At 36.5% G+C, this 18865-nt stretch overlaps 4 protein-coding genes across 6 annotated transcripts; all 4 read right to left on the reverse strand.

Annotated features, from left to right (window-relative positions):
* Positions 1-295: 295 nt before the first annotated feature.
* On the reverse strand, positions 296-4354 carry LOC120188662 (probable pectin methyltransferase QUA3). Its single transcript, XM_039192073.1, has 7 exons — positions 3858-4354; positions 2906-3109; positions 2629-2839; positions 2273-2528; positions 1661-2035; positions 1063-1158; positions 296-718 (listed from the first exon to the last, which is right to left on the reverse strand). Exons 1-7 carry the CDS (start codon positions 4281-4283, stop codon positions 496-498), a joined length of 1791 nt encoding a protein of 596 aa, XP_039048004.1. The 5' UTR covers positions 4284-4354; the 3' UTR covers positions 296-495.
* A 1309-nt stretch (positions 4355-5663) lies between these two features.
* Positions 5664-8343, reverse strand: LOC120188544. Its single transcript, XM_039191940.1, has 3 exons — positions 7979-8343; positions 7340-7810; positions 5664-7182 (listed from the first exon to the last, which is right to left on the reverse strand). Exons 1-3 carry the CDS (start codon positions 8341-8343, stop codon positions 5664-5666), a joined length of 2355 nt encoding a protein of 784 aa, XP_039047871.1.
* A 2295-nt stretch (positions 8344-10638) lies between these two features.
* LOC120188667 (RING-H2 finger protein ATL80-like) lies at positions 10639-12013 on the reverse strand. The gene is made up of 3 exons (XM_039192079.1): positions 11805-12013; positions 11494-11591; positions 10639-10828 (listed from the first exon to the last, which is right to left on the reverse strand). Exons 1-3 carry the CDS (start codon positions 11967-11969, stop codon positions 10648-10650), a joined length of 444 nt encoding a protein of 147 aa, XP_039048010.1. The 5' UTR covers positions 11970-12013; the 3' UTR covers positions 10639-10647.
* A 1064-nt stretch (positions 12014-13077) lies between these two features.
* On the reverse strand, positions 13078-18380 carry LOC120188607 (synaptotagmin-4-like). Of its 3 annotated transcripts, XM_039192005.1 has the most exons (13): positions 18359-18380; positions 18125-18239; positions 17855-17963; positions 16836-16937; positions 15963-16013; positions 15613-15733; positions 15293-15414; positions 15038-15136; positions 14696-14776; positions 14530-14615; positions 14181-14406; positions 13796-13960; positions 13078-13638 (listed from the first exon to the last, which is right to left on the reverse strand). In XM_039192005.1, the coding sequence occupies exons 3-13, from the start codon at positions 17957-17959 to the stop codon at positions 13285-13287; spliced, it is 1512 nt and encodes a 503-aa protein (XP_039047936.1). In that variant the 5' UTR covers positions 17960-17963; positions 18125-18239; positions 18359-18380; the 3' UTR covers positions 13078-13284. The 3 variants fall into 3 exon arrangements, with proteins under 3 accessions (XP_039047936.1, XP_039047935.1, XP_039047937.1); XM_039192004.1 differs by lacking the exon at positions 18359-18380 and having other exon boundaries at positions 18125-18344; XM_039192006.1 differs by lacking the exons at positions 17855-17963; positions 18125-18239; positions 18359-18380 and adding an exon at positions 17402-17494.
* Between the last annotated feature and the right edge of the window lie 485 nt (positions 18381-18865).

The raw sequence follows: 18865 nt of genomic DNA on the forward strand, positions 1-18865 counted from the left end.
TAAAAAAAATGTGTGTGACGCATCAAAGACACATAATAACATGAACACAAACTCCCCAATAGCCAATGGTAATCTAATACGAGGAAATATACGAAACTATGCACCACTAATACGAGGAAAAATACGAAACACAACATACATATACCGATGGATATGCCTACCGGTAGCTAAAGTTCTCGATAACACTACCCCGAGAACTGATCACACCACACGTAAAAGGGTCACAATTATGATCTCAGAGCAGTACCAAGTTAGTAACAATCTATGGCATGAAATTAACTGCAATCTATGTATGTACTACAGTCAAGTTGCAGTCTTTTGATTCATATGCTTTCTAAATCTACAGATTCTTGATGTTAAAAAGATACCAAATAAGGAACAAGAAACAAGATTGCACCTTTTTGATGCAAGGGGAAGACAACTCGGCTTCAAATCGTAATAGAAAAGAAAAGAAAAGCGAAAAAAATACCTACAGAGTGAAGAACAGAGGCCGTCTCACAAGGACGATGAAGTTAGCTGCCAAAAGGTTTTGGTTGCGACCAGAATGTTCTCTCTTCCATGTGATTCGGGTTCCTTTTTGTTTATGGTAGCAGTCCACCTTACCGCATGAGCCATCCGAGCCACTTTCTCGATTACTTCAGGGGAATCTCTAATAATAACCGTTCCTTCTGGACGCAGCATCCGATCTATCTCCACCATTAGATCCACAAGATTACACCTGCATGAACATTAGAGTTGACAATAAAAGGTACTGGAACTCGAAAGCTGACAAAAACTCGAAGAGTAAACCAACAGAATGATCCATGCAATAACATTGTATTGTGTTAAGGAGGTGAAGCTCAAAATGGAGAACAAAATCAAAGGGGCTATTTTAAGCACATAAAAGTATTGTGATGTGCAATAACTCAAAAGACTTGTGTTTCAAGTGATTGGTGAATTTCTGGCACGACTAAATCAATAGGAAAAAGAAAACTTGTGCTGCTCACTCACACGCTAAGAGAGTTCAAGAAAAGCCAAAGATGGAATTAAAGGATGAAATTAAAGCTTATAAGTTATATCTACCTGCCCTTGCTTGAACCCATGAGTTTGATTAGTGATTCAATGCCAGCTACATGGATGAGATCATAAGTACGGGGGTATGTCGAGAAAGGCTCACACCTGCAAGCAGCAATCAAGATCAGTTAACCAGAGAGAGTTTCCATATAACACCGTTGTGCATCAAACCATAGAACCAAGAAATTTAGAAGTCAAGCAAACCATAACAAAGATTCGAGGATAAGGTTAACGAGGGATCTAGTTTGGAAGTTAAAACACTTCTGATCACTCATCTAACGACATTACCTAAATCCTATGTTAGTATAGTTTTCCAAGGTAGATTCAATCAACATAGAAAAATAAATATGAGGTTTGCTTTTAGCAGAAACAATTCCATGTTGAAGTTTATCATAGAAATTTAAAGACTAGGCACTCTATTATACTCTAGTTTATAAAAAGACAGCAAATTTTTAGAAACGATCAGCTTCCTGAGTAGGTCCGATCACCAAAACAGAGAGCGTTTCACCCTTCACATATAGTCCCTTTCAATTAGATGTCCACACGCTAAGTCACAATTGTTAACATTTTTGGTAAATTAGGCTAGAATGATATGGTGATAACTCACCAATCATGGTATACACCAATAAGGCCCCTGTCATATATAACATCGAGAGTTAATGGCTTCCTAGCAGGTACAACATTCATCACCCATACTGGATCAGATTTGAGTGCTGCTGCAAACCCTCCAAAGAAAGTATTAATGTCCATGACATTACGTATAGCAGAAGTCCCAAGCTTCACATTCAATGTATTCTTATAATAGGCAACTCTCCTTGACCACCGCCTTGCGTCCGCCTCGAACAAATCAATCCCGTTTTTCATGACGAGGGCCCTTGAAGGAGCTGTTATTAGCCTGTCAGGCCACTTGGGAATTGTCCCAAAAGCAAATTCTCCATCCACAGAAGATGTTTTTGTCACACACTTTTTTAATTTAAAGTACCTATAAACAAAAAAATATAGAAGAGAAAATTAGAAAAACACCATGTTTCTTCTCTAGAAACAGTGACTAGACTAAACTAAACAGTAAAAGTTGGAAATAGAATCCAGAAAATAGCCAACGTGCAGCTAGATTAGGTAGAAAATTCTATCAAATTATTGATGGAAATTTATGAGGATAATAGGAAAATCCTATTAGAATATAGAATTCTTTGAAACTAAGGATCTCCATGACAATTACCATGCATAACTTGGGTCATTTGATTCATCACATAGTTCAATACCAAATTCATTTTGGTTTGGTATACATGAATCAGGCTTTTTCCAAATGACTGTATTTCCATCCACAGCAATAAGCTCATAACACAATGCTCTTGCCACAGCCTGGAGGTCAGCCCACTCCTTGTCTTGCTTAGGCCACTGCACGGGAGGTCCGGAGATGACCAAATATCCACCCGGACGAAGCAACCTATCCACTTCAATGAAATACGTTGCATCTACAAAAGCCATATTCCTTCACATCAAGACCAAAGAAAAGAGGCAGAACATGAAATAAGAATATAAGAAAAGCACTCCACAGACACAAAAAAACCCTACTATAAGCTGTAAAAGGGATCAGGCACCGGGAGCAATGAATGAAGTCAAATGCAAAAGCAGGAAACGGGAGTCTGCGGGTGCCAAGCATTAGAACAAAGGCCGGTACCCCTCTTTCCAAAGCAAATTGTATTTGTGCTTTGTGCGAATCTCTTGGAGAAAAGAAGAGTGTCAAAATGCCTTCCGATAACAAAGAACCCCCAAAACTTGCAACCTGCAAAAAGAACAATGAGCATGATATTCATACAACACAAACAGTATTAACATAGTATAAACTTACCCCGCAGCCCATATCGAGAGCCGTCCTAATTGTTCCACCGGTTATAGGAATGTACTGTCCCAGTTTCTCTATATACGGTGCAGCTCCATCGGGAAACATTGTTCCGCCGCCAGGGAAAATAAAGTAAGGACCTTGCTCTTTCATCCATCCTTGGTGACCTTTCCTATCAGCAATTTTGTTGTGTGGCATATTGGAATGCCATATCTAACCATTAAACAATAGGAACAGTTTTAAGTAACACTAACAAATTACTCCCATTTCTAAAGGAATAACAAATTATATTACTTTAAATGAAACAACAAATGGTCACTTTTATAGACTTTGAGTTTAATGATCTCCAATGGAATTCCTTTAAGAATATATATAATGGTAGGCAACAAGGGAGCATGGCAATAACCAAACCACTTCATGGATTTCGTCAGAGACATTCGTAGGATTTTATGTTAGGAGACAAGTTTATAAAATTTTAAGGGTAAACATATATTAACAATAGAAAATACAAAAAAAAAACTAAATTGTATGAGAATTTGGAGTTTTCATGAGGACGACCGCCCCCTCCCTTCCTAAATTTGGTAAAAATGTTGCTTCGGCTGGCCGGCTGGCCAACTTTTTAAATTACTATTTTACCCATTATAATGTTTGATGTATTTTTAATAACTTTAACATGTATATAAAATCATAAACATATTAATATATTGTAAGATTTATATTACACATATACTAAAATATCATGTACATATATTTACAATATTGTAAATATATATAATTATGTTTATGAATATATTTATAAACACATATTTTTACAATATTGATCATAAAAATGTGATGGAGAGTTAGCTGATCCATCGAAATGATGTTTCCAACATTCATACAAGAGTTCATCCCTAAGTAAATTATCAATAATCTCACATGAAACCCAACAAAACCCACAATTTCTTGGGGGGGAAAATACCTTGTGCAAGCTTTCAGGCCACTGAACAGGAATCTTATACCCAAGCGGAGGAGGGATCAAGCAAAGAGGCATTTCATCAGGCAAAGGGCAATGCCTTTCTCTATAAGAATTCATCTCCCTGCTCAGCTGACTGTTCCGCCTGGGATCCTCACACGGCATATGATCGACGGAATCAGCAGGACAAGCTTCGATGGGCTGCTGGTGGTGGCCCTGCTCCAACAGCGCCACCAAACGGTGTCGTTGCTTCGGATCCGAGGTGGAAACCAGCAGAGCTTGTCTTCCGGAGGCAGCCATGGAATCGCCGAGAGGCGTGAAGACTAACACGAAGAACAAGAGTACCAAGGCGAAGAACAGGGCGGAAATGAAGTCCAGAAGGTTCCATTGGCGTGGGTTCCGTTTGGACGGTGGTAGATTTAAGTGACCCATGATTTGCTGGATCTTTGATGAGATTGAGTTTCAATGGTTCATTGAGTGGAAGTGAGCTCGAGAATTAGAGGAAGATGTGGGATTTTCAGAGTTCGCACCTAAGAATCCGTTTATTTGTGTTCCAGTCCTTTGTTGGATATTGATTGGCTAAATTATACATTTTGGTATCTCAACTTTATTTGAAAGTACAATTTAATATTTAGAATTGACTCTAAGGTGCAATTTAATATCTGAACGGTCTTCTCTCCAAATAAGTAATTAAATTTGACTTTTTAATTTAATTAATATTCAAATCCTAATTAATCTTTTATTATATATATATATATATATATCATATGATGATAATAGTTCATATGATTTCTTAATTATAAAATTCATGTCTGATTTCTACTCATTAGTACGAAATATATTTTGTGGTCAATATTTGTTTTTTTAAAAGTCTTTCATAACGAAGAGATTAATTATTATTGTTGATACAATTATTCTTTTTCTCGAACAAAAGAAAAGATATAAATCACATGTAAAATATGTGATTTTAATCTTAGAAACTTAATTTATTCACATAAATTTATTTAGATGATGATACGTGTTACGTACTTACAATAATTTATTATTAAAATGTTAAATAGTTTTAAAATTATTTTATATTATTTATACTTTATTTAAATAATTGGAAAATGTAATTTTTTATTAAATAATTATTGTAAATAATTATAATTAATTTGAAAGTTAAAAAGATTAAGAGTCAATTTAACTAAAATTATAAAGTTAAGGGGTTTAATGTGTGTTTTAAACCTTTAAATTAAAGTCGACGGATCTAAACTAAGATCACTTGGGGTGAAATATAGGGAAGGAGTGATGGGGAGCATGTGGAAGGTGGTGTATGCGGTCGAAAATGTCGCTGTCGTTCAACTTTTATAGACATTAGAAAACCATTTTTAAAGTTTAACTTTGAGCAAATTACCCCGTAGATTATTTAATCATGAATTTAATAATAAATAGGGTAAACTACATATTTAGTATTTAAACTATTACTTTTATTCTATTTTAGTATCTAAATTTTTTTTTTGATAAGTAACTTATATTCATCCAAAGAAAGCAGCAAAAGCTGCAACAAAACAACGGTAAACACTATATCAGTCCCCAACACATATACAAGTGCCTATATACATCATCTCTTCTATGTGTAGAGTGTCTATACAATTTGTATTGGACAGTTTCTTTAATCTTTATAACAACCACATCAACTGAACGCGAAACCCTCCTAAAAACTCTATGGTTACGCTCCTCCCAAATGTGATACAAATAAACAGTCCAGGCGAGCTTTAAAAACCTCACTCGAGGGGACTTACCCCTCAAGTTCTCAACCAGCCAATCCATTCATTCATCCCAACTGTACAGACCAGAACGAATCCCACACACGACAAGAACAGCATCCCAAACCTCCTTAGCAAAGGAACAATTAGCAAATAGATGGTCACGTGTTTCCAGCCCATTGCCACACATAATACAACCATTGTCCATTTCCAGACCAAAACGAATCAACCTGTCCTTAGTGGGCAGTCTATTAAGGATGACCATCCATGAAATGAGAGAGCATTTCGGAATATGAGCAGGGAACCAAATGACTTTGTGCCAGTTAACCTTCTCTCTGCTAGTTCTAATATTTTCCCATATCCATTTGCTGCTAATTAAATGCCAATCAGTACTAGGAAGAAACAAAGTTCTAGCCACCTCGCGGAGCTTCAGCAGCTTTTTGATAATCCAACTGAAATGGCCTTTACAGATCACTTCCCAAAAACTCACAGCTTTAAAACAATACTCTTTAATCCAAGCTATCCAAATAGAGCCTTCATTAGCCAGAATGTTTTTGATCAACAGCAAGCAACACGCTTTACTCCACAGAGATAGGTCTCTAAGACCCAGACCACCCTCAGACTTCAATGAACAAATTTGGTTCCATCCAACACGAGCTCCTCTGGCAGGAGAGTCACTGCCCTTCCAGAAAAAACGCATGCATAGCCTCTCAATGTCCCTGACAATCCCCTTGGGGAGGATGAGCTGTCTGCTCCAATAATTGAAAATACTGTGTAGCACAGTCTTGATCAGCTGAAGCCTACCCCCAAAGCTAAGCTTCTTGCTAGACCATTGGGAAAGCTTGTCCCTAATTCTCACCAAAAGAGCAACACAATCCTTGATGGAGAGTTTCCGAGTGACCAGAGGCACTCCAAGATATCTAACAGGTAACTGAGCCACTCTAAATCCAGTAACAGAATGTATCTGAGCAAGTGAACTCCCACTTAAACCACAAGCGAATAGTTCCGTCTTCAGAGCATTGAGCTTAAGTCCTGACAGAGAATAAAAACCCTCAAGGGTGCATTGGACCCCAAGAACAGATTCAAGGGAACCATGACAGAACACAAGGAGATCATCAGCAAAGCTAAGGTGAGTTAGGGAGATTCTTCTACATTTCGGATGGAATCTAAAAATTCCAAGCTTAACAGCTTTGTTTAGCATAGCAGAAAGAACATTCATCACCATGACAAAAATATAAGGAGACAAGGGATCACCTTGTCTAATCCCCCTTGCCCCCTTGAAATACCCCACCAAGCTACCATTCAAGCAAACAGAATACATAGGGGTAGTAATACACTCCCTAATCCAGTAACAGAAAACTTCAGGAAAGCCCATAGCCTTAAAGACAGTCAGCAGAAAGTCCCAGTTAATGGAGTCAAAAGCCTTCTGCAAATCAATTTTAATAGCACATCTAGGAGATAGTCCATTCCTATAGTATCCTTTCACAATTTCCTGGGCTAAAAGGGTGTTATCAACAATGCTCCTACCCTTTACAAAGGCTGACTGGTTATAGGAAATCATGCTAGGGAAATAAGGAGTAAGCCTATTAACCAGGATTCTAGTGATGGTTTTGTAAACTACTGAACAACAAGAAATAGGCCTAAACTCCTTTTCCATACATGCATTCAAAGACTTTGGGACCAGGACTAATATTGTAGCATTAAAAGCAGGCAATAAACATGAAGATTGGAAAAAAATACTGTACGGCAGCAATAAAATCACTGCCTACAATGCTCCAGGCAGATTTGAAGAAACCAAAAGTATAACCATCAGGGCCAGGGCTTTTGTCCTTACCTTGCTTAAAGAGAGCATCTTTAATCTCCAAATCACTGACCTCCTTTGTAAGGAAGGTATCTGCACCATCAGGCAAAGGGTAGTTCAGAAGGTCCTTCAAAGATTCAGCTGAACACCCTTTTACAAGAGAATCAGGGGAGCCAATGAGGTTGGTGAAATAACCCACTAGCTCAGTAGACATTCCTTCAAAAGAATCATAGCACTGCCCATCCTCACTCTTAATAACCCTAATAGTGTCCCTCTTCTTGTTGGAGAGGACCCTTTGATGAAAAAACTTTGTATTCAAGTCACCCTCCCTTATCCAATGGACCTTGGCTTTCTGTCTATAGAAAACAGCTTCAGCAACTTCTAAATCAACTAAATCAGCATGAATCTTCCTTTATTCATCAATCTTCCTCTGGTTAATGTGAGCTAGATTGAAAATCTGAATCTGTTCCAATTCTGCCCTCTTATTCTTGACTCTACCGGAGATATCAGCAAAATAATCCAAATTAAACTGCTTAAGAACATGCTTAAGTCTTTTCAACTTGTTGAATAAGTATCACATAGCATCACCAACACATTGGCCCTGCCAAGAATCCCTAACAACATCTAGGAATTTCTCATGATCAGACCAAATGTTAAAGAACTTGAATGGATGAGGGTTCTTTGCCATAATTCCCTTATGAGTCCACAGCATACCCAGGCAATGGTCAGATACCCCCTGGGCCTTGAATTCAACAAATGAATCAGGGAAATCCACCAGCCAACGGTCATTAACAAGGATTCTGTCCAACTTACGAGCCAAGAAAGAGCCTTCTTGCTTATTGGACCAAGTAAATAATGGTCCAAGGAAAGGGTGGTCCATGAGCTCGAGATCTTCCATGCAGTCTTGAAAGTCCTTCATATCAGGAGTACAGTGAATCCCCATGATATCAAAATCTGAACTCTCCTCAGCCTTTGCAATGATGTTAAAATCCCCCCCCAATTAGCCAAGAGGAGGGGCCAATCATCTTCTCAACTAAGCCCAAGTGTTCCCAAAGGCTCCTCCTAGCAACACCACTATTACTACCATAAACAGCAGTAATAGTAGTCACATGCCCATCAACAGACCCAGTTACAGATATGGCCTGGTCACAGCAACTCAAAACTGAGAAAGAGAGGTGTTTCCTCCAAAAGACCCACAATCTACCTCCTTCAGCGCATTCGTAATTATCAGCAAAATACCAATCTTCAGACAGAACAGAAGTAAGACTAGCAGAGTTCACACTACGAATGCGAGTCTCCATCAAACAGAAAATATCAACCTCACAAGCAAATAACCTCTTTAACACCTTCAGCTGCTTGAGGGGGTTATTAATCCCCCTAACGTTCCAGAAGCTGACAATCATCAAAAGGAAGCAAGCTGAGCACTAGCCCTTGTGCTCGGATTCACCACAGAACTTCTGACTTTCTCAAGTTGATCTTTCTTTTTAGTCTTTATTTCATTAAGCAGCATGGCTACCCCCAAAGAAGCCACTCGGGCTTTCCTGATGCCCTCAACTACAGCTTCTACTTTAGTTGAAGAGCTAGTGACCTCTTTTTTCCTTCCCTTTTGCCTTTTCTTCAAGGAGTCCTGTAGGGTTGGGAAGTCACTAGATTGGGTAGTGCCCTGTGTATCAACACCATCAGTAGGTGCCTTCTCAAGTAAAATAGGCTCAGAAACTGACAGCTTCTGTGACCCAGTAGCATCTGATAACTTCCGTGCCTCAATAGCAGTTAGTGAAATACTAACAATATCCTTACTTACACCCATCAAATTAGGCTCACTGCTCTCTTGTAGGGCATGCACTGTAGTCTCTACAGCATTACCCACAAGTAAAACTTTAGAATTGCAGACTAGAACAGGAGGCAAAACTGAACTTTGCAGAATCTCAATAGGAGCATTAACAGATCCAGTTGTCCCTGTGTCAGAAATAACAGTAACAGGTAAATTACCCTTACTTTCAGAATCTATAACCTTACTATCCTTCTTCCTCCAAACTTGCACCTCTTTAGATTTCAGATGGGGCTGCCTTCCATCAGTACACGAATTGATATGGTGCCCAAATGTATTACACTTAGCATAGAATTTGGGCAACCAAGGAACATGAACACTAACATCAACAGAGGAACCATCCTTTAAGACAACCTGAATGGATTCAGGGATGGTGACACCAGCTTCAATTTCCACGCACACCTTAGCATATTCGAGTCTCTCTCTTGAAGCTGTAATAGTGTCCATGTACAACGGATTTCCTAAGGCACTAGCGAGATAACTAAGTCCCTTCTGGGAATAGAGTTCTAATGGAACATTATAAAGTTGCACCCAGATCGGGACAAAGGAGAAGTCAAAGCTGAGTTTCTGCATACCAGGTGACCAGCTCCTCAAGAACAATGGCTTATTCTGAACATGCCAAGGTCCATTATCCAGAACCCAATCCCTCAAACCAACATCAAAGAACGAAAAAACAAAGAGATTAGGGCCAGCGATACAAACCTTAACCTGAGAAGAGTTCCCCCAAATCGATTCAATTATACGCTGCAAAGATCCAAAACTGGGAGCCAATTCAAAAAATTGACCTACCAGGGCATGATTCCAGTCCGCAATACCCTCATCAATCACCTCAGGCGGAGGTTTAACGATAGCCACACCATCCTTTAACTCAAGAGAAAAGAACTCAAGAGTTTGATCTTTTGAACCCACGAACAAATCCTTCCAATCCAGACTCACAAAACCCGACTCCATGACCACAACAGATCCAGAAAATCCACAGAGAATGAGAAACGAACAAAGATTAGAAGAAAAGAAGAAAATCTGAGTGAGCATTAGTCCTGCTAACATACGCCCAGAGAGCCTCCATTTCCTCAGTATCTAAATTTTATCAAAGTTATATCTAACATTAAATTTATGTTTTATTTTTGGTACAATTGTATAACTTTTAATAGTCAATGGACTCAACAAAGCATCGTCCTGTAGTCGGGAGATTATTTTGTAACTTTCAATAGTCAATGTACTCAACAAATCGGAAGATCATTTTGTAACTTTCAATTGTCAGGAAACTTAATAAAGTAACATCCAATAATCGAGGTACCATTTGCATACTTTAACCATATATTTAATCTTTCTCATATATTTTTGAAGAATTATATTTTGTATTTACACTCAAAAGTGGACTTAAATATTAATATTGGAAAAAAACGAGTAAATTGGATGTCACGTGTCTGATTGTGCGGTGTTGAATTCTGGAGGATCGTGCAACGGTAATCGGCATATGGGGCAAGAAGACTGTTTTTTTAGCCATACGTCGATGCAAGTAAGGTGAAAATCATGGCCGCACTTGGGCAGCATTCTTAGTACTTCTTTCTCCTCGTACTCGCCTAGGCATATACAGCATCTGCGCATAACAATAAGTCACAATCGTGAACCCGAGTCTTACTTTGTTAAAGAAACATATAAATTATTATCATTAAAATTATATCCGAATTCCATTTTTTTTAAATTTTGAATAAAATAAAATATATATTTGTAAATAAGACATGAATTTAAAATCAACTTATTAAAGAATTTTAATGATAAAAATAAATATTATTTATCCTAAAAATTTAATTTTAAATTATATATATGTGTCCGAAATTAATTGGTTTAGATATGTATTTGAAACAAATGGTAAAACATAAAAAGCGTTCATTTCAATTTTATTATATCTCAATTAATAGTTTAACGTTTATCTCATATGACTGTCAATTTTTTTAACGAAAATGACGAGTTTGAAACATATGAATAGCCATGTAACTTTTATAAATTTTAATAATAGAATGACTCAACATAATAATATCCTATTGTTAAAAGACAATTTTGTAACTTTTGATAGTTAAGAATTCAATAAAATATGTTCATATAATTGGGATACCATTTATTTATTTTACCCTATGGTTAATTTGGACCTACAAATAATATTAAAAATAGTAGTTTTATAGTTAGAGAATTTAACAAAGTAATATCTTATAGTCGGGAGTGTACTTTATCAAAAAAAAAAAAAACGGGTGAGCTTCAACTTACTGTGCATCTTCCATGGAACTGAAAGCCTCGCGAGTGAACTTAACGGTGGGCATTGCAGCAATCACAACTGGTTCAAGTCCTCTCATTTGTGGCTCCGGCTATTACCATAACAACAAATAGTAAAAAAAAGACGTAAAATTTTATGGTACGAATGTATAAACTTTTAAAATTTCATATCAAAGTTGTAATATTTGAGGTTTAGAATTATAAATTCAGAGATTTGATCGTTTTCAACGTTCGTTCGATCCATCCCTGTATGCAACGAGTATATAGATAAGAATTTGCAGATAATTTAGATAATATTATGAAACCTGTTCAATATCAACACTGGACTGAGCCTGGAACATGAGATGTCTGGTTCGAGATGCTCTAATCCTCCGACAAATCATCCTCGTACAAACAAACACGATGAAAGTGGCACTCATTCCAAAACCAATCACGGTTGTGATCAAGTCCGTGCCCGGACCACTTAACATCTTCTTTAATTCCCTGTTTCTGGAATCGATGCTTCTTGTCTGTCTGTCAACAAAGAGAAAAAGTAAGAAATACCCAGATCAGGATTTTCCGAGAAAAAAACTTGTTTGGATGGAAAAACAAGTGGGAAAAAAAGGGGTCAGTTTTGGATGGTGAAGACGGGGTTCAACACAAATAGACAAATCGGTTTCGTTCTTGTCGTTTAATCGTTGGATTCACACTCAAAAGACCCACTTTCGAAATAATTGTTTTTTTTTAATTTCGATGTTCGATAATAATAAGAATTTTAATTTAAGTATGAAATAGTTTTGAATCGGATTTCGATTTTAAAAACAAGTGCTATTAATGTCGTTTTTCCTGTTTATAAGATTAAAATTTGATAATTTATTTAAAAAATATCGAATTTCTTATTACGATTCAGATTGATTCGAATAGATATCGGGTTTTCTTTTTGCAGCTGTGGTAAAATCTTCTGTCGATTTCATAGGTAGAGAATCTCATGATATGTGGCATTTAGTGTTTGCTGCTTTTGGATAAGGCCTACTCTATGGTTCAATTAACGGTTTTTCTTGCTTCAGGACTTAACCAGTTATATATTTAGGATAATTATGAATTTTACCCCTTGGGTTTACAAATATTAAAAGTAAATCTCTTTAATTTGCAAGAATGGACTCTTCAACTTGTCAGAAAATTTTAGAATTTTAACTAATTAGGTAACACCGTTAAATTTCTCTGTTAAATATCTTATTTGAAAAATATAAAAAGAGATATTCTAATTATTATTATTAAATTCAAATATATTTTTTTCAATATTATGTCCTATCAAGTTAAAGATTTTTCATCTTAAATCTGACCCGATCTCACCCTTTAAATAATCAAACTCATCCCAACCCGAATCTAATTTTTGAAAAAGATAAATCAAGTCAAAATCTATCAAATTCGAATTAAATGGTTAATAAGGATAAGATAATAACCCTAAAATAAGTTAGGAATCAATATGCAAGGAGCTTAATATTATTACACATTGAAGATAAAAACACAATTTTTGATACATAATAAAACAACACATTATATATGAAAAATTAAACTACCTATGTCGGACAAATGCCCATATTCAACATGATGAAACGATGATTGTCACAACAAACTCCATTCTACCAGAACAGAAACAGATAATAAAAAAACAAGCAGAACTTGTGTTTAATTACTATATTGCTACAAACTGTTGAAACCGGACCTAAAGGAACAACATCGAATAAAGAGGCTCGAACGGTGCGATCCCTCCATCAGCCTGGAAAGAAAGGGCCGATCTCATAGTTATGGCTTAGCATCATCTTTTTCTTCAATGCTATCGACCGGAGTGGTGGTTTCATTTGTTTTGCTGGAACCCCCTGTTATGGTTTTCCCCATGAATTTTCCTGCTTTGCTCAGTCCACTGCCAACAGCTCCAAGGCCACTCCCGAAAATCCCAACTCCAGCACCAACACCACTTCCCACAAGACCAACTCCAGTGCCAACACCGGATCCAACCAGCGAAACCGCTCCGTCAAGTGCATCCATTGTGCTGCCGATAACTCCGGCTTCTTTTAACCTCTTTCTTTCTTCTAGGATCCTTTTCTCTTCTTCCAAAACAGCCGATTGTTCTTCCTTGTTGAATAAATGGTATAAAAGCTGAAAGTATAATAAAGTCGAGACTATATTAATCCGGAAAACACACCCACATATCAGTTAGAACTTAGAAATATGTTTCAGGTCCGTATATGCGTCCGACGAGGATATTTCAAAAGGGAAAAAAAAAACAAAGCAAGAAGGGAAACAAAATGTCTACCTTAATGCTACAACTTCCCCTGTCCTTATTATCTTTTACTTTAAGTGTATCAAGTGAGGACAGAAGGCTCAGATTAATCTCCTTAGGTGTCTCTGGTTCCAGTTCGATCAAACGGAACTTCGCAATTCCCAATCTCTTGTCTTGCCCGATGTCCTGGTCGAAAACCTGTTTGAAGCCATAGCGAATATCGCATAAACCAACTGTAACGGGTATGTACATCTATGTTACTTAGACTTGAGTATGAGTTTCAAAAACAGGTATACATCCAACACGATATTGCTCAACTTTTTCTAAGTTATTCCAAATACGGGTAGGACACAAGGATTTTAGAAGGAAAATATGATAGCTTAAACCAAAAAGAATAAAAGAGAAACAGGTTCCGAACCTCCACAGTGAGTGCCTGTGTCTCTCTATCTTCCACAATCAACTCAAATGTTTCATTCCAAACAGGATGCAGGTTGTTCTCGATGACTTTCGTTTTAACCTTGAAGAGAGGTCGAATGTGCACAACAACATAAGGATCAGATTTTCCGATCATTTCCATGTTCTTTAAATCATTAGCTTTGGCTACTGTAACCGTCAGCTTTCCTTCCGGTTTAAGCTCCAGTTCACTGCATAACAAAAAGGAGAAGCGATTCATGCAACATTCCGAGAAATTTCGAAAAGTCAAACCAAATCATTTTTTCTTTTTGCAGTTTACCATTCCAAATGGAGAACCGAAGTTTCGGATTTACCTTGTATCAACTGGTATACCACCAATCGGAACAACAATTCTATGTGGCCACTGAAGCATGTCTGTGACAATTGAATTCACGGTATCCTACAGAATACGATAAAATTGGAAGATCTACCATATTAATTAGGTGTATCTATATGCGAACATAAACCAATAAAACTTACATCAATCATATCTGAAAGTCCGGGAACCGCTGTTAAGCTTCCACCAACAGCCTTCAGAGTGTAATCAATTCTAGGCTCTGGCTGATTGAATTTAGAGAAGAATCAATGATTTCAAAACAACTAGAAAAGGGTAGATTCATTCATGACTATAAAGAGCTTACTACTTCAGGTTCTTCAAATTTAGACTAAAGCCACTTATAAATAGCACGCCATAGCAAAAGTTGAAAGAACATATATATATATATATATGATTTTTGAATGTGAGAATGCAGAACGGACATTAAACAATCTATATAAAACCCACTGCATTTACAGCAATTTCTAAATTACTCTAACAGATACCTCAGCAAGGAGAGCAACAACTACGGCAGAAATACAAGGTATCTCTTCAGCAAGTTGGAAGATGACACGAACGATGGTGAAAACTTGAAGATTTTTCAACTGCATCATGAAGCAACACACTGATAGTAAACCTAAAATCTCATCCCGTAAGAATCGAATCTCACGATGGGAAAAGTAATATGGTATTGTACAATGTTGAAACATGATTACAGTTACATTTAATATAGATGATTGAAAGGTTGCTGATGCACCGACCTGGATTGGTATTGAAGCAACAAGTGCAGCTTCAACAGCTAAAATTATACTTGGATCACCACCCCACCGAAGATCAATATCCATCGTGATTTGGCCTTTCTTAAGGCTCTGAACACGAATACCTGCATTGCACAAGTGAACGTGCTGGTAATGCTTAAAAAGAGAACCTTTAGAGGATATTTTTAGGACTATTTAAGCCTGAGAAAACTGCTAGCGAAAAGAAGCCCACAACAATTGTAATGAGATCTCCTTGCTAAAAGATACAATTGTATACCAAGAAACAAGAAGTAAAAGAGGTAACAATCCCCATCAAGTCATACCTTCGATCTTGGGAGCCACAGTACCGAGAGACAATTTACCGAACTTCAGTGAAGTAATACCAGGAGGCCGGTATTCTTCCAAGAGTGGTTCAACGGACTCTTTGATCACCGCTGATGCTGCCTGAAAGTATCACATTAAACAAACTTTGGCTCAAACTTGCATATAAAAGAGCTGCAATTATTTTCACTTCACAGAAGCATCAACACAGCGGAACAAGCTGCCTAAAAAGAATCTATATTAGTGGAAAACCTCAGTTACACGAAAGCCTCACTGCTAAGTTTCGTTAGCTCTTACTAGCATAATCTATCTCGGCCACAAAATATAAGTATAAAAAGAATAAGTAGCTTACCTCCGCAACAAAAGGCCATAATTTGCTCAATTGCTTGTTCAACCATTTCACCTAAAAATGCCAACCATAGTATAACTGTAAGCAACTATACTGCATAAAGTCTTAATTGCAACATGAAAGTACATGTATTCTACACCTAACGCAAGTAGAAGATGCATATTTTTAGGTAATAAATGTTATTGTTAAAAAGAGAAAATATACCCAACTCTCTCAAACAAATTGGTAGAGGGTATTTCTCTTCAAGGAAAATGAAATTATTAGCTAATTGTAGATACCGAATCGAAATTGGAATGGATTCCTTTTTTTCTTTTCTTTTTTCAGGTATAAGGTATACAATAGAAAGACATCCTTAAACTTGGCAATATCAGACAAGACATGAAAAAAGAACATGACATGAAATATGACACTACATGAAAAACAAACATGAATACAACACAGATACACTTAATATACTCTTACTCTTTATTATTCTTGAAATACTCGTTCCAAAACCCATTTCCAGTGCATATCTTAACGTGGGTATAGGGATATGATCCTACAAGGACTCTAAATATGTAAACTTGAAAAAATTGAATATGCTCATTCTTGACACTCATATTCTAATCCAAGTAACATGGGAATACATGACAAAAATACATGAAAATCCCAATAAGAATTGTTAACTTATTAAAATTTATATGAATATAAAATACATTAAACATTAGTACAACACGGCAAAAATTCATATCAACAACATGTATACACAAATTGTGAAGCCATATTTTTCACTTTTACAAGTGAATCAAGAGAAATTTGGTTTTCTTCACGTAGAATCACAGTAGCCTAAAAGAATATTTCCAAGAATCATAATTAATTTGACACCATTAAACCAACCTGTTCATAAACAGGAAAAGATATCCACTCAGGATAGTTATCACCACAAATTTTCTTCACGTCATCTCTTGTGAGAGCCCCAAGAACTTTTATATCGGCTGCCTGTCGAAGCAGACAAATATTACAATTAATAAGCACACAAAAAGATTCATTTATCTAAAATTTAGAAGATGACAAAAGTAATAAGATCAGATTCCCCTAGTGAACACGCCTAAAAGGTGAACCAAAAAGCAAACCAAGCACCGTTCAGTAACCATGACCATGTTCTAGAAGGTCAGGTGATGATCTAGTAGCTCCCTTCTCCAGAGGTCAACGCACCTAGTATATCGAGGACCATGGGAAGCTCCTTCACTAGGACAGATCACCCCGTACCTCTAATTAGGTGACCACCAACTGTCAACAAGAGAGAGACACATGATGCTCAGCAAGTCTCCCAAAGGACTATAAAGAGCTCATTTTGCCTAACCAAAGGTATACACATTTTATCACCTTATGCTATTCATTTCCTTCCCATTCTTGCACTACCCTCATTTACTTAAGCATTGAAACACATCCTGGAGAACTACCTCCGGTTCTATCTGATCTTCTTCTCCTCCTCTACATGAACTCTGACCACTTTCATCATGTCGACTCCAATCAAACATCAACACACAACAAAATGCTCTGCTAATTTCTAATAACCGCCCCACTGAGGCACTAAATATAGCCAAACTTGAAGGGGATGGTAAGTACTAAATAGTAAATTAAATAAAATCCTTCTATTTAATTACATCAAAGATACCCAAAATTTAACTTCAAGAAACTAACGCTATACCAATAGAAAAAAACAAAGCGAGGTTGTCTAATTAATACAAGGAATATTCCAATGAATTTACTCACTCAACTACGGGTTCGGAATTCACTTTAGTTCATTTCATAAATCAGTTGAACTAGCAAAGTTTAAGGAATTATGATCAAATAATCAAGGAAATCTAAACAAGTTTAAAACGTAAAAAAGAAAAATGGTGAAATAAGGATACCTTTGCGATTCTCTTACTGCTTCGGTGCCTCATCATATAACGCCAACCAGCCATCAACGAAATCCCGAAAACCATTCCCATAAAAATCCCAGAAGTCAACCCCATTTTCCTGGAATTCGAACAGAAATATCTTGAACAAAAGGGGGAAAAAGAGAAACGAATCCAAAGAAGTATGGACAGATAAACTAGAGGGATGAATGCATGAAACGATAAACAAACAAAGAAAGAGTTGCAGCGAACTCAAACAATGGGATCTTAAAAAGAGTTTACGTTTGAAACAATTCAGTTTCTCCGTCTGTTTCTGCTCTTTCAATCCCAGTTATTTCAGTGATTTAAGCTCCAAAGCGGAAGTCTCTACAAAGAGAGCTGGAACTGGCAGCTGAAACTGAAGAGAAGACAATGGAAAATAAAAATTCAAAATAATGGGAAAAAAGCAGAGTAAAGCTACATAAAGCAGGATTAAGGATGGGAGGAAGACGAGACAAGAGAGATAATCTTCTTTGCCTTAAAATCTTCAGAATTCAATTTTCTATTTTTCAATTACACCTCTGACTCTTTGTTTGTTAAAGTACATTGCTCATTAAATTATGATTAAATGATCACTTTAGTTATTAAATTTATAAAATTTATAAAATCATCATTAAATTTATTGAATTCTTACAAAAAATATTATAATATCATAAAACTTGTAAAAATATAATAGATTTATTGATTATTTCATATCAATTTGATAAAATTTAAGTATTATTTTAAAATAGTTTGATAAATGTAATGATCATCTTATAATTGCTGAAAAATTAAATGACTTAAATGATCATTTGAGTATAATTTAGCGACTTATAATGTACTTTAACCTTTCTAATTACACCTGTCGGTATTGTTTCAATTGGAGATAATAAAGATTTTTTTTTGTAAATTACGTGGCGTGAGTTCACAAAAGTTGATTTTGTACTCATATACGTTATACATGTGTCACAATCGTCTTTCGGGTGAGTTTGAAATTGAGCTTCG

The sequence above is a fragment of the Hibiscus syriacus genome, unplaced genomic scaffold (assembly GCF_006381635.1).
Source record: "Hibiscus syriacus cultivar Baekdansim isolate YM2019G1 unplaced genomic scaffold, ASM638163v2 tig00116951_pilon, whole genome shotgun sequence".
Lineage (NCBI taxonomy): Eukaryota > Viridiplantae > Streptophyta > Magnoliopsida > Malvales > Malvaceae > Hibiscus > Hibiscus syriacus.

What these genes read in the sequence shown, in the direction of transcription:
- LOC120188667 (XM_039192079.1), bottom strand. Translation starts at nt 11,969, where the DNA reads ATGTTAAGTGGTCCGGGCACGGACTTGATCACAACCGTGATTGGTTTT. An exon ending in CCAGTGTTGATATTGAACAG is followed by an intron (nt 11,592 to 11,804) that starts GTTTCATAATAT and finishes TTATGGTAATAG; the next exon opens with CCGGAGCCACAAATGAGAGG. An exon ending in AGTTCCATGGAAGATGCACA is followed by an intron (nt 10,829 to 11,493) that starts GTAAGTTGAAGC and finishes TGTTATGCGCAG; the next exon opens with ATGCTGTATATGCCTAGGCG.
- LOC120188607 (XM_039192005.1), bottom strand. Translation starts at nt 17,959, where the DNA reads ATGGGGTTGACTTCTGGGATTTTTATGGGAATGGTTTTCGGGATTTCG. An exon ending in CACAGGCACTCACTGTGGAG is followed by an intron (nt 13,961 to 14,180) that starts GTTCGGAACCTG and finishes GGCTTCAAACAG; the next exon opens with GTTTTCGACCAGGACATCGG. An exon ending in GGGGAAGTTGTAGCATTAAG is followed by an intron (nt 13,639 to 13,795) that starts GTAGACATTTTG and finishes TTATACTTTCAG; the next exon opens with CTTTTATACCATTTATTCAA.
- LOC120188662 (XM_039192073.1), bottom strand. Translation starts at nt 4,283, where the DNA reads ATGGGTCACTTAAATCTACCACCGTCCAAACGGAACCCACGCCAATGG. An exon ending in GGCCTGAAAGCTTGCACAAG is followed by an intron (nt 3,110 to 3,857) that starts GTATTTTCCCCC and finishes TTTAATGGTTAG; the next exon opens with ATATGGCATTCCAATATGCC. An exon ending in GATCCCTTTTACAGCTTATA is followed by an intron (nt 2,529 to 2,628) that starts GTAGGGTTTTTT and finishes TGGCTTTTGTAG; the next exon opens with ATGCAACGTATTTCATTGAA.
- LOC120188544 (XM_039191940.1), bottom strand. Translation starts at nt 8,343, where the DNA reads ATGGGGATTCACTGTACTCCTGATATGAAGGACTTTCAAGACTGCATG. An exon ending in CAATGTGTTGGTGATGCTAT is followed by an intron (nt 7,811 to 7,978) that starts GTGATACTTATT and finishes TGATGAATAAAG; the next exon opens with GAAGATTCATGCTGATTTAG. An exon ending in GATTTTATTGCTGCCGTACA is followed by an intron (nt 7,183 to 7,339) that starts GTATTTTTTTCC and finishes CCTGGTTAATAG; the next exon opens with GCTTACTCCTTATTTCCCTA.